Source organism: Cebidichthys violaceus, unplaced genomic scaffold (assembly GCF_023349555.1).
Source record: "Cebidichthys violaceus isolate CVI_PGR_0920_01 unplaced genomic scaffold, fCebVio1.0.p SCAF_2, whole genome shotgun sequence".
Taxonomy (NCBI): domain Eukaryota; kingdom Metazoa; phylum Chordata; class Actinopteri; order Perciformes; family Stichaeidae; genus Cebidichthys; species Cebidichthys violaceus.
The window spans coordinates 13,068,714-13,086,589 of NW_027176372.1; the positions used below are offsets into that span (position 1 = coordinate 13,068,714).

General features: G+C 39.9%; 2 protein-coding genes across 2 annotated transcripts; one reads left to right on the forward strand and one right to left on the reverse strand.

Moving 5' to 3' along the window:
- The first annotated feature begins 4,185 nt into the window (after positions 1-4,185).
- Positions 4,186-7,439, forward strand: vma21 (vacuolar ATPase assembly factor VMA21). Its single transcript, XM_068714515.1, has 3 exons — positions 4,186-4,362; positions 4,661-4,770; positions 6,472-7,439. The coding sequence occupies exons 1-3, from the start codon at positions 4,307-4,309 to the stop codon at positions 6,609-6,611; spliced, it is 306 nt and encodes a 101-aa protein (XP_068570616.1). The 5' UTR covers positions 4,186-4,306; the 3' UTR covers positions 6,612-7,439.
- Positions 7,440-14,409: 6,970 nt separating this feature from the next.
- LOC137875348 (gap junction alpha-3 protein-like) lies at positions 14,410-17,623 on the reverse strand. Its single transcript, XM_068714516.1, has 2 exons — positions 17,346-17,623; positions 14,410-16,396 (listed from the first exon to the last, which is right to left on the reverse strand). The coding sequence occupies exon 2, from the start codon at positions 16,370-16,372 to the stop codon at positions 15,290-15,292; it is 1,083 nt and encodes a 360-aa protein (XP_068570617.1). The 5' UTR covers positions 16,373-16,396; positions 17,346-17,623; the 3' UTR covers positions 14,410-15,289.
- Positions 17,624-17,876: the final 253 nt, after the last annotated feature.

Consider the following 17,876-nt stretch of genomic DNA (forward strand, 5'->3'; position numbering starts at 1 on the left):
TGTGGATGATGGTGATTATTTACATCAGATTTTTTAACCTTAGTCTGAATAGTATACAGCACTGGGTATTATAGATGAAATGTAAATGATTACGTTCTTCTACTTGACAAAATGTTCCTTGTTTGTTGACAGTGACCTCTAGTTTGCCATGATACCAGCGGGGGAATAATTACCAAGACCGTATAAGTAAAAGTATGAAAACAAAAGATATTTAATTACAAGTAAGAGTTCTGCTTTCGAAAAAGACACTATTATCAGCAAAAGCAGAAGTATGAAAATGACAAATTGCCATTTTACAGAGGGTTAAAGTTGCAACTGGTATTGACTGAGAAGTAGTCTGCAAGCCTCCATGAAGCAGAATAACAAACAAGATTCAATGTGTTGATTAGTGAGTTTAAGAGGTGCTGGTTGGCAAATTTTGTGACGTTTGGAGAAACCCAAGCTAGCTGTTTCCCCCCTGTCTTTTTTCTAAGCTAAGTTAGCCATGTTTAGCACACACACAAGAGACTGGTAACAATTCTCAGCAATAAAGTAACTCTAACTATTAAATAAATGCAATAGACAAATGGTAAATTGTGCAAATTTGCCTCTGAAATTGAATCAAGTTGAAATACTCCAGTACCTCAAAATTGTACATATAGTACAATAAAGGACAGTACTTAACAAAATACTTGGCTACTTTAATACTTGCACATACTAATAAATGCTCATAACAATCCTCTCACTTTTAGCAGCAGTTGCAAAAGTGAATGACAAAGCTAAGAATAGCACGGAACTATTTTTAAAGTGTTTTCTATTTGTACTCTCATTTGGAATGGAAACTTCATTTCCAACACTTTGACACTGTCGCTTGGTCAAAACAACAGGTGTGGTGTGGTGTGGAGTGTGGGGGGCCTCATGTTTGACATAGAGCACTGGTGACACATGGAATGAAACAGAGAGAGCCATGGGAAATACTTCTGGAAGGTCAGAGGTCAATCTCCTTGAGGAAGGATCATTTACTGTATTGAAATAGCAACAAAGGACCCGTTGGACAGATATAAACATTGTTATTCCACGGAGAATGCAACTTTTGTCAAGCTTTAATTTTAGATGCAGTTTTATTAAATTTCATAATCTCACCATAACGGGGTTCATCGTTTATTCCCAAAGCGATACACCATTTAATTATTTTTTTTGTTTTGCATTTGTTTCCAGAGAAATTAAAAGTCCAGTGTATTGGGAGGATGTAACTTTGATCTGGAGTAATTAAGGATGACCTGTTTATGAAAAAAGGTCACTGTTTATTTAGAATTATTGTCAGCTTCAATGATTATTTATCAATTATTAAATTAAGATATTTGTCTGTACAATCACAAAACATACTTTATAATGTGCATAATGTGCATATAAAATGCACTTGTAGTCCATTAAAATTGACATCTAATTACATTATTATAGAATTCCCTGATCTAAATATATTGTTTTTTGAAGAACAATTATGTTTTAGGTTCCTAAGAACATTATCAACAGGCCTAGTACTCTATATAAACCGAGCCTTTATTGTGATATTGATATTGACAGAGGTCTTAATTAACATCTGTGCTTGTGATGTCTGCATACAGAACTGATTAACAAATAAAAAAGTGTTATAAGTCAACTCAACTCTCGTGCTCATTGTCTAACAAAACAGAAAAAGGCAGAATTTGAATTTTTTTAAATTGCACTCAGTGGTTCATCCAGCAACAGATTAGAGGATACTATTCAATGAGAGATGTTTTATGTCATCGTGTGCTCTTTGTTGGGTAACACATTGGGAGTGAAATTGCCACAGAAAAGTGACATGATCATTTTTAACACACATCAGTAGTGAGAGTCTTTTCAAATGAAATGTGTTTTGGGGAACCTGCTGAGCGTAGGACCGGTGAGGACAAAGCCAACTGGAGCAGAAAGTGCCACTCCTTGACACCACGGCAGCGAGACTTCAACCAGAAACACAGGCAGAGCACGGCACTAAATGTATACAGTCGGCACGAAATGGACTAAATGGTTCTCTGTTACATCTGCGATTAAACAAAGAATGGTCTGCGGTGGTGAATTATTCACGAACGTAGGGTGCACAAGCACATTACATGACACAAGACATCCATAAATGATTCTTGAATGACGAACTTGCAAGTTTACATCCATCCTTTCTTTGCTGTTATTTTTGGATCCTGGTTATGGGAATGGGAAAAAATGAAACAGTGAAAAATATGTTTTGACTGTTAAAAAAGCTAAATAAGATGTTTGACCGCAAAGATAATGGCTATGAATGTACAGCTGCTGACTCAAATAGAATAATATTAAATTAACTAACTAAACAGCAGTGCAAAGATTTCTTTTAACCAACAACAAACAAACAACAGTGTAACGCAATTATAGTCTTGTGAATGATTTGGCCAGAGGTGATTTATTGTACAGTCTTATTGCAGTGGGCAGGAATGTTCTCCTGTATCTGTCCTTGTGACAGCGGAGCTGGATCAGTCTGTTGGAGAAAGTGCTCCGTTGTCCCTGCAGTAGGTGGTGGAGAGGGTGGTCCGGATTATCCAATATGGATAATAATTTCTTTGTTGTCCTCGTCTCCATCACCTTTTCCATTGTCCAGTTTGCAGCCAATGATGGAGCCGGCCTTCTAAACCAGTTTGTACGTCTGTTGGTCTCTCCGGCTCCAATACTGCTCCCCCAGCAGACTACGGAGAAGTACAGTGGATTGGTCATAACAGACCGGAAGAACATCTCCAACATCTTGCTGCACACATTAGAAAGTACACCAATCTTGAATCAACATTTATTGTAATTCCTGAACAGGACAAGCTTGTGTTTGTGGCTATTTTAACCCCTCACAATAGATAAGATACACAGTGGGGCTCCTGTATCTGTGTGGCTAAGTGGAGAGCAGGGCCGTCCTTCAATCAGAGGATCGACGGTTTGATTCCTGGCTCCGCTAGTCGCATGCCGATGTATAATTGAGCAAGACATGTAACCTCAAAATTGCTCCTGAAGCTGTGCATACAGTGTGATAGAATCTGAATTGTAAGTCGCTTTGGATAAAAGCGTCTGCTAAATGATTGTAATGTAATACACATACAACATAAAGCACTTATTCTGTCTAAACAGTCCAGACTTGATGATTCAAATTGTATTTTTTCTCATCCCCCAAAGCCAAAGAAGACGCTTTATGATCCTGATTTAGAGCCTAATATAGTGTCAAAATAAATAAATGAATAAATAGGTTTGTGTATTGAAATGCAATCAACCTAAATCTATATAAAATGTGCAGGACAACGGATGCCCTATACCCACCCACACAGGTGTCTTTTACTTCAAACCTTCATTTATCAAAATGTATGAACTACAAAACAAAGAAACTGAAACAAACATAAAAGAGGTAAAAGTGAAAGGAAAACGAAATTTATAAGAGCCTTAAACATTTTTGGGGCTTTTTGAAATACATGAAATACATTCATGCTTGATCTTGTAAATGTAGTTCCCCAGGTTGTAATAGATTAAACGGATTAGATTCTTATGAAACTGTAGTCTATTAAAAATGACTTTAGTAAATGTTAAGTACATTTACTCTTGTATGTCTACTGTACTTAAGTAGCATTTAATATTGTATTAAATGTTGTACGCTATTCTAGTTATGTTGCAGATTAAACAAAAGACAAAATATATGTAAATCTTAAATATCTGATGCATTGTTATATGCAGGATTAATAATAATCCAATATAGCTATATGGGCAACAACAATATAACTTTTCAAGGGGAAATTCTGATAATAATGTGTAGCCTACATTTGCACTTTTGGTTGCTACTTGGGTGACATTTTGAATGCTGGACCGTTACTTGTAATGGAGTATTTTTTACTTTGTTGAGGCCTATTGCTACTCCTAGGCCTAAAAGTAAAGGATGTGAACACTTTAGCACTGGATATCACATTTCAAATTGCAGCCCTCACTACAAAACTACAAAAACAGAGGAAGTACATGTTGCTTGAAAGTTGATAGTTAGTTCCATATTTTGAAGAAATACATTTTATCCAAAAATATCCTTTATTTCTGCAGGACATGGACCAGGCTAAATCTATGGGTTCGACTATTGCCACAAAGTTTGGCCGCGCGAGACAACTGACGTCAAACTTGGTCATGTGACAATCCCGTGATCCTATGCGGAAGAAGGGATTTGAGCTACTGTGACAACACAACACAAACGGGAAAAACGCTAACATTAACCGATTATATTTCCAGTTTTTTCATCTTAATCTCGTCTCCGATCAGCCCAGTAATGGACGGATCTGTCGGAGCAGCTTCGGACGCTGGACCGCCGGCTTATTACCGGGGGTGAGAAAACAGTAATCTACTTTAAATCAACTGTTAGCTAACCTAGCTAGCTAGCTTAGCTTCTGTGGAGTGACGCCTGTTTTAAAAACCACCCGTCACCCCGTGCTGCTTGATGTTGAGCATGTGTCAACGTTTACAAAAGACTTTTATTCCATGTGGTGTAAGCCTTGAACACGGCATTAATCACCGGCAAGGGGCATGCTCACATCAGTGTTTAGCACAGAACCCGTGGCTTCTTAACAGTACTGTCACTATCTTGTTTTCTCTGCGCTGACTGACTGATCTTGTACTCCTGCAGAAATGAAAGCTCCCTGGTTTCAGCCCTCAAGACACTGTTGTTCTTCACGATCCTGATGGTGACGCTGCCCATTGGACTCTACTTTGCTACAAAGGCGTACCTCTTTGAGGGTAAGGTCTGCAACACTAGTTTGTTTGTGTTAGCAGGGCAATGTCAGCCCTCAAACGTTTATTTTGTTCCACTAATTTAGATGGAAGGATATCCTACCACACAACTGCCCTCTTTGCTGTGTTCCAGCTCTTATTTTTGTTCCAGATAAAAGTCTGACTGATTGTGGATTCTCTTTTTTTGGCAGGATAATACAGATATTGATATTGGAGTTTAAAAGCCAATTTCAATATTTTTGCATTATTCGTCCCTGCATTGTTGATGCAAACTGTCATCAGAACGATAACAAATCAAGACAATCATACGCAGAACTTCATTGTCTGAATAGTGGCTTTCATTTCATTGATAACTTTATTTAAAATGATGAAGTTGTTCTGATAGATGTGATCAAAAAGTAATTATATATATAGTGTTATTGATATCTAAAGTGACAGTGAAAGACTCTCAGAGGGGCAGGGGCGATAAGATGAAAGGGCACCAGCTGCATGCATTGAGGCACAGAAAGTTTTCTAGCACATCTTCTCAATTTAAGGCCACCATAGAGAGAGATCATAGAACTTCATCGCGTTTTCTAGAGCAGAGGTTCTCAATTGTTTTTCAAAGTTCAGTTTATTGTCGTCATACACTTATACGAAATTTTACTTCTGCATTTAACCCATCCCTAGGAAGCAGTGGGCTGCTGAGAAGCGCCCAGGGAGCAGTTTTTTAGGGGTTCAGTGTCTCGGCATAGGACATGTAGTATGCAAGGATCGAACCGCTGACCTTGCGGTTGCTGGTGCTGGACAACCCTCTCTACCCATTGAGCCAAGGACGCCTTACAAGATAGACAATATACCAGCGGGGACCCTCGCATGTATAGAATAATACAACATTTTGACTTAGCCGGTTTTCTTTTTGTCTTATATAATCTAATGTTCACTCTACGAGCGACAAAAGCAACAAAAACAGCCAACCGTGGCCAGCGGCACTGTTGGCTAGTCGCTAAAAAGCTCTGGGAACTGGCTAACAGCATTTTCAAAAATTGGAACGCAATAAAGTGAAACAAGCGCGTATTAACCTGACGTTGCAGCTCAACTTTGACGTGTAGTGCGTTACGCCCGCCACACAGCGACAAGTGTGGAGCGGCAGTTTGTAGCTTCTCGTCACCGGCTTCCCCTGAAAATGACTTGTAGCCTGTTGCTGTGTCACTAGTTGTGTGAAGATATTAGACATATTATCGAAGATATTAGACATGTATGAAAATACTTGCACCATCTCAACACAGAATACCCAACAAAGCAACGGACATCAATCCAGGTAGCTGCAAGTAACACCATATAAATATAATCTAACCAGACGAGAGAGTCTTTGTTGCAAATTGCAAAATGTTTAGGGTTCATACATAAGTAGGTATTCTATTTACTGACATGCCAAAATCCATACATCCAAATCTGACAACATACTCGTTGGTTTATAATATTGCCCACAATGACCTTATACAACTGGAGGTATTAAAGGTTAAGGTATAGAAAACTCTCTAACAGTAAACAACTTTTTCTCATCTCAAGATAATCATATCGCTCCTACTCTTATTTTTCTAATGGCCATAAAATCAAGTTTTATATTGAAGTTCATTTTCACATGTAAGATGATGTAGACACATTTGGCACTGTAATGCAGCTGCTGTTCGTCACTGTTAACTGTTCTCCACCTCCGTTTCCCAGGTTCAATGAAGATGTCGAGCTCTGACAGCTACTTCTATGCAGCCATCGTTGCAGTGCTCGCTGTGCATGTGGTTTTGGCTTTGTTTGTTTATGTGGCCTGGAACGAAGGCACACCTAAAGGGAAGGGCAAACACGATTAAGGCATGTCCTTATCAGCTCATAAGACTGGAGGAGATGGGCAGATAGAGGCATGGATCTGCAGCCCCCTCCCCCTCCCCCCCCGCCCCAACCACCATGGGCTCCAGCACTAAACAAAGTACCATCTCTACCAACCAGACAGTTAGGGGATCTGGTTGTGCTTAGGCTTTAACACAAGGTTAAAGCATGAAACTACTGTATTATTCCCTGGCACGGTGGAGAGGACGGCCCCTATTTTAAAGAGGCTTAGTAATAAGCTGCCATTCGGCCAAGTGCTACAAGTCCCCTCGCAGTTAAACTTATGTCGCAAAGGAAAACATCTTGGGTTTTGGATGATGCGTGTATACACACACACACACACACACACACACACACACACACACACACACACACACACACACACACACACACACACTCTGTATGTGCTTGTAATGTTCATGTATAAAGAATCTGATTCCAAAATGCTCTACATCCATTCTGGGAGAATTTGCAGTGCTGAATTGATCATTCTGTCCTCAAATTTCAGTTCTTATCAGCATACATTTAAAGATGACTCTTCATAATGTGCTTAACTTTCATGCTGTATTTTGGAGCAAAAATGTCATGACGTCCTGTCCTTAATAGTCAATGTGTGTAATGTAGCTCAGTGAAATTTTTGTAACTTTGAATCTGAAAATTCTTGCAAGATCAATTTGTATTCAGGGGAATGGTTTGTACTCGAAGATGTTTGGTGATTTGAGGATGTTCTCAGTGAAGTCGTGTGATGCAGATGAAAAGGTTCTCTTGCTCAAATAAACTTGAACATGTAACTTTTTAGTTTCACAGTTTTACATATTTTCAAAAGCCTTTTTTTGTTAATTCACTAAAACACAATGCAGATTTTTAATGTTTTGACATGTCAAATTGTGTATGGAAATGTTTAAATGTTTACTATTGATATTCCAATTTAGGAATATGTTACACTAATGATACAAACATGCAATGATGTAGTGGAATTCTGGTTTCTTATGCTATTTCTTTTAAAGAATGGGGGTACACAGGGGACATGAACCCCACACTGTCAGAAAAGCAGTATGTGATGCCTTTGTTCAAACCTGTAGGAACAACCAGCAGCTCAGCAGAAATGATAAGTAAACAAGAATGTGAGAGATGTCCTAAGACAATCTATATTAAGTTAACTAATGTAACGAAAATTCATAGGGATATCATTTTGGGATATAAAAAAATGTAAAAGTCTTCAAGTTTGCAAGCCATAGAAGATGGCATTGTGGAGCCGTTATCTTCTACATGTTATCTCAAACAAGTGCGGTATGTCCACCATGTGCCTCTTTACTCAACACATTCCTGAGTTGAATGTTTGTTTTTTGGGAAATAATTAATTGTGTCTGTAACTCAGCAGGAACAGCTGCCCAATGAACCTGCTTCATAAAGACATATGGAGCATGAGATGTAAAAGGGGCGGGGCTGGAGGAAAACCAGAGAAAGAACTGGAGTTTCTTGTGAAGGTTGTGAGATCAGAGGTTTAACAGCCACACAAACACATGGTCGCTATATTGGTTGCTGGCTAGCTTACAGCTAACTTAATATGCTAATGTATTTGGCTTTCTTGTTGCGAATAAACAAACGACCCAGAGGTCAAATTCACCTGAATGATGCATGGCGAAAATGACAGATTATTGGTAAAGGAACTTGGCCATTTATGTTGTTTTTGTTGAACATTTTCTACTGTTATTTAGGAAATCAATTGCACAGGCTCATAGGCAGTGTTAGACATTGCATACTAATGTACTATTCATACTATAACGTAAAATTGAGTATGTATTGCGTCTGCACTGCATAGTATGTGGATTTAGTGTTTGTGAGAGAATTTACATTAGCAAGAATCTCTGAGTATGAGACATTGCAATGCTGCACATACTCAACTGCCCCACAATGCATTGCTTCTGGGTGCCTTGCGACTGGCTGTCAGTCTTGTGAGATGTTTAGTCAGACTAAAACCTGTTAATATTGAATCAACCGGTGGCTGAAGGAGCTGCACAGAGCTGCGAGGGCGTCCCGCGTGGGGTGGGAGGTGTTGTTCATCAGGGATGATAGCTTAGCCATCATCCTCCTGTCTCCCTCCACCTCCACCGTATCCAGGGGACACCCCAGCACACTGCTGGCCTTCTTGATGAGTTTGTTGAGTCTCTTCCTGTCGGCTGTCGAGATGCTGCTGCCCCAGCAGACCACTCCATAAAAAATGGCTGATGCCACCACAGAGTCGAAGAAGGTCCCCAGGAGTGCTCACTGCACTCCAAAAGACCTGTCTCCTCAGCAGATAGAGTCTGCTCGGACCCTTTTTATAAAGTGCATGAGTGTGATCAGTCCAGTCCAGTTTATTGTTCAAGTGAACACCCAGATACTTATAAGATCTCACAATCTCAATGTCCATTCCCTGGATGTTCACTGGTACCGGACGGAGAGTGTTTACCCCAGCAGAAGTCCACCACCAGCTCTTTGGTTTTACCGGAGTTGATCTGGAGGTGGTTCCGCTGGCACCATCCTATAAAGTCCTGGTTCAGTTCCCTGTATTCCCTGTCATCACCGGCGGAAATGAGGCCGACAATTGCAGAGTCATCAGAGAACTTTTGCAGGTGGCAGTTTGCAGAGTTATATTTGAAGTCCAAGGTGTAGATCAGATATGTCAAACTCAAGGCCCGCAACTCCGCCAGTAAAAAAATAAATACAAAATAATTAAAAGTTAGACTTGAAAATAAAAATATCCCCATGGTTGAAATTATGAGATAGAAAGTCGAAATTATGAGAGAGCATGTTGTCTGTGTGCCGACATTAAAACTATCACAACAGACGGACAGGAGAGGCGACGTAAAGCGGTTTTCAACAAATGATTGAGTTGAAAATGATCGACAAATAATCCCAAAATGTCCACGAAGAGAAAAATGTATGCAGAGAGAAGAGAATGTAATGAAAGACGGGAAACAATACATGTTTGTGCTTCAAGGAGAAAAAACGGTCTGTCTTCTGTGCTGAGGCAGTGTCGGTGATGAAGGAATACAATTTACGTCGGCATTTTGACACCAAACACGGAGCTAAATTTAGCCTCCAAGAATTGTCCAAGAATTAAAAGGCAGACTGCAATCGCAGCAGAATATATTTACAAAAGCTACAGCCCAGTGCATGATTAAAGGTATGCGAGCAGGTGTGCTCCAACTAGATACAGACTTTTACAAATGTCAGTTTGTGAAGAAACACCATCAGACCGACTTCAGGAACTAGCAGGCAATCTAACAACACAGCTAGTCGAAGAGACGAGCAGGTACTTGTCTTCTTCTTTAGCTGTTGATGAAAGCACAGACAACACGGATACAGAGCATCTATCAGTGTTTATAAGAGGCTGAAGGCAGACCTGACCGTCAGTGAGGAGCTCTTAGATGTAGCTGCCATGCACGAACATTTTCAATGCAGAGTTGACAAAAATAACAAAGTTAATGTAATAACTTGTGCTTGATGATATTTGTCTTTGTTATTTTCTTTAAAAGTTTGATCTTTGATAGAGTAATGTGGGTTTCTTAACCCGAAATTAAAATGATTTATGTTATAATAACAGAAATGTGCTTAAATATAATTTTACATTTATATAGCTGCATGTACAATCTTTTTACACTTTAATAAACAATAATCAAATGCAGAGACAGTTATTTAACAATATGTTAGGGAGTAGTTACAGTTATACAGTCTTACAGTTACAACCGGCCCTTTGAGGGCGACCATGATGCTGATGTGGCCCAAAGTGAAAATGAGTTTGACACCCCTGGTGTAGATGGTGAAGAGGAATGGAGCTAGAACGGTTCCTTATGGGGCCCCGTGCTGCAGGACACCAGGTCAGACTCACACTCCCATATCCACACATACTGTGGACGATTGGTGAGGTAGTCCAAGATCCATGCTGGGTGGGATTGAAGGCACTGGAGAAATAAAAAAACATGACTCTCACAGTGCTTCCAGCCTAATGTTGAAAAAAGTCATATTATTGCATGTTGAAAAAAGTCTTACATACTTTGACCTTTTTCATGATTTTTTTCAACATATTATACTATGACTTTTTTTTTTACATATTATGCCATGACTCTTTCGTAACTTTTTTTATATTCTTTACTATGACATTTTTTCGACATGCAATAAGATTACTTTATTTATTTTGACGTATTATAGTCTGACTTATAATCTCTTTGACATATTATATCATGACTTTTTTGGAACATATTTTTTCTTTTACTTTTTTTGATAAGCTATATTATGATTTTTTTCAATCAAAATGCTATACTATGACGTTTTTAATGGTGGCTATGACAAAAGACACTGTCCTTTTTATAACACTTTTAACAACATACTATATTAGAACGTTTTTTATTTTGTTTTTAATTCATTTGTGCCTGTGATAAAGAAGCTGTGTCACACAAGAGGCAATCACTTCCCATACCATCTGTTGCGTAAGCCACACCAAACCAAAATATGTGCACACAGATATGTGTGCATGTACTAATTTATTTAGATACTTTTTTTTCTGAAGAATGTCAGCTTTATGTTTTATTTAAAGCTTCCATTGAAAACAAACAGTATTTGTATATAAGTACCCAGTCTTTGTTTGCCCCTCTTTGTCATAGATTAATAGGTTTGTTATAGTGTTCATCCAAGAAGCAAATTCATCTGTCACTGCAGCAACACGTCTGACATGCAATAACAAAATGCTACAGTAAAAATGATCAAAATTGATTACCTGATTCATAGCTTTCAAAGCAGAATTCACATGAAGACATTTCATTGTTATCCAGCTTTTTATCAAGCCGGTTATAGTATATTGAGAATAAAGTTTGCCGAGATGAAAGTTCAGCAACCTTATTGACTTCTACAGAGAGTTTCAGCTGTCACATGGTGGCAGCAAACAGTCAGCCTGCTCCACAGACAACATAATATGAATTTAAGGAAATGGCAAACAATGCCGAGCCATCATAATGTTTTCTGCCTCAGAAACCATTTTGGCATCTGATTTCTGTTCTTTTCCCTCTGATCCCTGTGAGTCTCTTTTCAACAAGCTCTCTAGTGTAGCTCACATACTGTATTTTCCAGAATGTTGCTGGAGCTGTGCAATCAGCACTGAGTTTAGCTAGGCTGGTGTTGGTGATGAGGTGACAGGCCTGCAAGCAATCAGACTGATTCAGTCAGCTAACATCAGAGGCCTCATTTGCCTTTTGGCTGATATTTCTAAAGCTGTGTTGCTGCAAGGGCAGGCTTTGCTTCTGGCTCTTTGTCATTTATCCCACATTAGCAGGTTGGGTGTATAGTGTGAGTGTGATGAAAAAAAAAACTGGCCAGAGAGTGCTGAACTTACTTGAGTCAGGCAATAAATAAACACTACAACATTTTGATGATTCTATTCTCTCTGCCTTTCTTATCCTAAAATGCATTCCCCATGCAGTGCACACTCTTTGAATGAATATATCCTAATATATATCTGTCTATCTAAGAAATAGACAGATATACAGTAATGCATCATAATAAATGTTCACTTGTATGCACTCAGTTATTTACTGGTATCTGCATTACAAAAACTAAAGTGTCTCTGTTTCACGGATACCCTTTGCCCAGCAGATGGCGTACACAGCAGACACAAGCCTCAGATGAGCAGCATGTCAGTGTTTGAGTAAAAGTAAAGAGAGAGGGCAGCAGAGCACTGTGCTACAACTAGTGGAAGATAATGCAAAGCATTGCACCAGAGGGAACAAAACCGAATAAAGTTATAGAATTCTCATGTGGGCACATGCATTTATTACATTACACATAACCAAGGTGGCGCTTTATTGTAACAATCTGTGCTGTTATTTCCCATGTAACTCTGCCCAGGTGCTTTTGAGAAGATAAGTAATGGCTTCAGCACAAAAGAAACAACTTCATCAAACGTTACATATTTTTTACAGTATGTATTTTAAAAGCATAGACATTTAGAAGTTAAAAGTGTCCTCAGTCTGGATTCTCTACAAATAATTGCACTGCATATTTAAATGTATCTTTAGTTAAACCCCATATACTATAAAATCATAACTGACATTTAGAGTTTTAATTGTTTTTTGTTTGTGTAGGTGCTTTGCTGTATTGAATTTCGCATTGTATATTGTGTTTTTTTTTTTCTTTGTTTGTATAAGATTATGCCATAATCTATTTTGCGCGTTAGAGTTTTTGATTTAACTGAAAGGTAATTGGAGGGCTATCTAATTAGCCCCTTATCGCTAACGAGTAAGGCAAGCTAAACATGTTTCCCAGAGGGTTATGTGTGTACTTTTTGTTTCCTGAAGTGAGAGAGTAGTCCTAATAGTCTATATTGTTAATTCTATAATGCGATTTGGTCGTTTTGTGAAAATGATTAATTCATTAAGATATTAAGGTTGAAATTAAGGACCATGTCATAAATTATTTTATTAATGACACAATTAATTTAACCAGTACAAAAGTGTTAACTAACTTTATTGTATATAGTGGGGAGAATGTTGCAATTTTTCTCTAAGGAGGATACAAAGAAAACACTGATAACATATATTGAAAACAGAATGTTCAGCCCCTCTCCCCACCAAACTCCATTGAGATCACCATTCTTGTAAAGTCGAAAATGTGTCAGAGCTGAGGATGCTGCTATTAATTTCACTCGCAGAGCTACGTAATAAAAAAGCCACCATTGATCAAAATCACGGCCGTTTTTCTACAAAAAAACGACATCATGTCATCTAATGCTAACATATCACATACTTTCATTACGTGATTCAGTCAAAATAGAAACCTTTATATTACGAATCAACTACAATTTCAAATGCTGGCCTTACACTAAAAGGATTTTATTTCAAAGTGCTGGATATCCAGCTCTACTCATAACTCATATCAATTCATCTGTCAACATTTCATAATCCTTTTTCTCAAAGATGATCACTTTATTACATCTTGAGATGATGTATGTTTTAAAATAACTATGGGTAATCATTGTGTTTTATTCTCATTTGTTATGTGACATTTTTTAGAATTAGAGATTCTGGTTTACTTACTGATTTATGGAGCCATACATTTCAAATAACACTCCCGACAGTTTTGTCTGGGAGACGTTATTTCTGGCCCCGCCACACACTAAAGTACGGAATAGTATGCACAGACTACACTCAAACATATCTTAACACATCTTTAAACTTCAGCTAAAAGAGTAATTTATCTTTTTAGTTTTAATACAAGTTAAGTAAAAAGTATATTTGTTCTTCCCATGACACATTAAGCATTGACAGAAAATGATGAATGTACTAGTCAAAAGGTATGAGACAGCTTCCTCGTCATGAACATGCTATGTCATTCATTTCAAGGTTTCCATACCAGGGCTGCCTGTGTGCTGTGTTTTCCCGGCACACGTGTGTGTAAGATGTGCATGTGTTGTACATGCAGACAGCAAAGACTTAACGTGACATGTTTGTTCCCGCTCAAGCACGTCCGCTTTGAACAGGTTGACATGTTTGTGGGTGGATACTGATGACTCAAAGTACACCTGGTCGATTCTAATTTCAGAGATTCAGTGTTTCAAAAATAAAAAAAGATTCAGATGCAGAGCTACAATATATATGTTGTAGCTACTGAAACTAAATATGACCTATATCATTGTTTCTACTCCTGAGGTGATCTTGTTTTTGAGAAATATGAATAACAGTTGCAACATGAGTCCCAGTGAAATGATCCGCCATTTCCCTGAAAAAGCTTGAGATTATAAACACACTGTTTACTTTGCAAATTTAAGACAGATTTATTTCAAGCAGTTTCACAAATATGGCTGTCACCAAGTGCTTTACAGAAAACAAACGGCACAAACAGATATAAACAAGGATGAACACAACAATGTGCTTTGAATGATGTACTTGCTGGCTGTCGCAATAAAAAGAGTCAGTACAAATGTGAGAACTCCTGAGACCAGTGCAATGTATTTTGAGGCGCCTCCTGGAATTAGGTACACTATTCCTAGTGTCCAATGTGTTGTCAGGTATTGCACAACTTTTCACTTCAAGTCTAAGCAAGTGAACTATGCTCAAAACAGTTAAAGGAAGTTCAATTTAACCATCTGATCTCCTCAAATGAGGTCAAGCCAGAGCTGAAGAAGGTTCTGTCCTGGATTCTATTCCCAAAGTTTGGACAACTTTATATGCAGAAGTGCAGGTTCATTCACATTCATATAAAACCTGAGCAGACTGTATCTTTCTGTTGAATTTGTTTTTAGTCTCTGTGACAATAGTGAATAGTGGAGACACTGACTGAGAAATATGGTGTTGTCACAAAATGTGTACCGCATATCATTAATGCTACTGTCTAATGTGAAATCCAAGTAAGCTTTTCAAAAGAAAAGCCAGCTACGGGACACTTCTCAGTGGAGCAGAACCTCCTTGAAGAGGTCTAAGCTCGTTAGATGTTTGATTAGACCCACAGTCTTAGTGTACAACTGCAGCTTCTCTGTGTACCCTATGAATGTCACTCCCCTCTGAGTTGGAATGAGTCAAACTTGTGCCATCTTAAAGAGGGGAGTCAGTTCAGCATGTATGAATGCTTCCAAACAACATATGATCCCCTCACAGCATTTTAAGACACCCTCAGAGAAACATAAACCCCCTCATATCTGCAGATCATCTATTCTAGTCTTGTTGTTGCTGTGTTTGGCACTGCGGCCTGGCCTGGACTGCGTAGGTGAACCAGGGGCTGATCCTGCTCCTTTCTTTCCTTTTAGGTCACATTCCTCTGGCTTGCTGCTGCTCCTTTCCACCGCCAAGTTGTCCTTATTCTGTTTGTAGGCCGCCTTGCTGTGGTAGGGGTGGAAGGACGAGTCTGTGCCCTCAGACAGAGGGGAGAGGTTGTAGCTGGGTACAGGCGGGTATGTTGGCTGGACCTGGTGGAAGTAGTCGTCGTAACACGGCGCATATGGCACCGCAGCGTCTTTGGGCTCCTTGGGGAGACTCACAGGGGACTGATTACGTCTCCTGAAGGTGATGCCCTGGCGACACTTGGTGAAGCCCAGGTGATAGATCTCTACAAGGTTGAGGAGCAGAGATACGCTAGCAACTCCCAGCATGAAGATGATGAAGATGGTTTTCTCTGTGGGACGTGATATGTAGCAGTTTACCACATTGGGGCAGGGCAGTCTGTCACATGTGTACATGGGCTTCAGCTGAAAGCCGTACAAGAGATACTGAGCCACGATGAAACCCACCTCAAACAGGGTTTTAAAGACCACATTAAATACATAGGTGCGCAAGAGCTCCCCCTGCAGGCGCACTCGACCCTTCTCGTCCCTCACCAGAGCCTTCCTTGGCTTACCATCCACAACAAGGGCCTGCTTGTCTGAATGATGTGCGAGTTCCCTCTGCTTCTCCTTCTCTTTGTGCTTCTCCTCCATCCGCACCAGGTGGACAATGTGTCCCAGGTAGATCAACGTAGGCGTGGACACAAAGATGATCTGCAGCACCCAAAAGCGGACATGGGAGATGGGGAAAGTGATGTCGTAACACACGTTCTCACAACCTGGCTGCTTGGTGTCGCAGGTGAAGCCCGACAGCTCGTCGCCCCACACCTTCTCTGTCGCAGCACTCAGGATCAGGATGCGGAAGATGAACAGGACGGTGAGCCACACCTTCCCCACCACAGTGGAGTGCTCCTGGGCTTTTTCTAGGAGCTTTCCCAACAGGTTCCAGTCCCCCATGGCTGTGTGAGCTCAGATCTGGGACTGGAGATACATAAAAAAGGCTAAAAATAGTTTCTCAGCTTGATTTGTGACTCTTGTAATAATACTTATCCAGTGGTTAAAGTAAGCTTCAGTGTTCCTGATGACTACAAATTCTCTAAAACGTCTCACCAAGTTCAGCAGAGCTCAGACTAAACGATTCTCTAAGGAGCCGAGCTGCTAACCGAGTGTACAACTGGGGGACTCTGCTGCTGAGCAGGTAGTACTTTTTTCCCACGTGGACACAGACAGGATTATATTTACTTTAGGAGGGTATATATTTGGCAAGTGCGGACAGGGGGAAGGCACCTTCCAGTAATGATTATGTGGCTCCTGGACTGCATGGCTTGGGCCACAGCAACATGATCCACACACAAGGTGAAATCAAACACCAGGCAGTGGTGGGGGAAGTGCGAATAAGAAACAGTTGAGTCATATCGGTACCATCAGCTACTGTAACTCATTTTATATATATATATATATATATATATATATATATATATATATATATATATATATATATATATATATATATATATTCTACATCTGATGGCTGTACTGTACACTAGCAGGGCAGCACAGTCAGCACACATAGTATGCTACTGCGAAGGAATAATGTATTCTGATTACTGCTGAAATGTGCCAGGTGAAATGATGTTTAGGGAGCCACCACTAAGAAATCTAGCTTGTGTTTTAACTACTGTAGACTGGGTTGCAATTTTAAACAAACGTATACTTTCAATATCAAACCGCTCAGACTTTGTAATCTTCAATGACGAAAGATAAGATGAACATCAGAAAAGAATAAATAAGTACAACAAACGACAGCCTTTGGTCCCAACATCTACCTCGAGTAAGGTGTCTGGACTTTAAATGCCGAAAGCACCTCAATCCACAAAGGTTTTACTTCACAGACAATCACAGAGAAGTCACACTTACAGGATAAACCCACCTTGTCAGCTTATGCATCCCTTGCAGTGAAGCCCTACGCGTCTTTGAGGGTCCATGAGGCCGCCTGCTTCGCCTCAAGCCTCAGTGCAAAGCTGATCTTTGGGCCCCCAGCAATGCCCTTGAATGGACAGGAAAAGTGGACTTCTGCCGGCCTCAACCTCTGTTCCACACCGACAAACCCACCGACTCAGTCTTCCGTTTCCAAATACAGCTAAGGCAGGAATCAGGATCCAGGCCTCGGGGTCTCCCACTGAACACAACACACGTAACCTGCTGGACCCACTCTGAACCATGTCCGGCCTGCCCTCCCTCAAACACCCCCTCCCCTCTGAGGTTAAATTTGGCACAGGGTACAGTCTCTAATGTAAACTGTTAAAGCACCTCTACTCGCTTGTTACAGTGAGTGACAGGGCAGCTGGCCAATGACGGTGTCTGCTAAGTCTGTCTGGCCACAAGTGGTCTAAATATAGCGCGAGGGTCTCTCCTATCATGGGGGGCATGATTCGGAGATGAGCAGCCATTTGCATCCTCA

Bases quoted from the DNA above. Each gene is read 5' to 3' on its own strand.
- LOC137875348 (XM_068714516.1), bottom strand. From the start codon at position 16,372: ATGGGGGACTGGAACCTGTTGGGAAAGCTCCTAGAAAAAGCCCAGGAG.
- vma21 (XM_068714515.1), top strand. From the start codon at position 4,307: ATGGACGGATCTGTCGGAGCAGCTTCGGACGCTGGACCGCCGGCTTAT. The intron at 4,363-4,660 runs GTGAGAAAACAG...GTACTCCTGCAG, and splicing joins CCGCCGGCTTATTACCGGGG to AAATGAAAGCTCCCTGGTTT. The intron at 4,771-6,471 runs GTAAGGTCTGCA...TCCGTTTCCCAG, and splicing joins AAAGGCGTACCTCTTTGAGG to GTTCAATGAAGATGTCGAGC.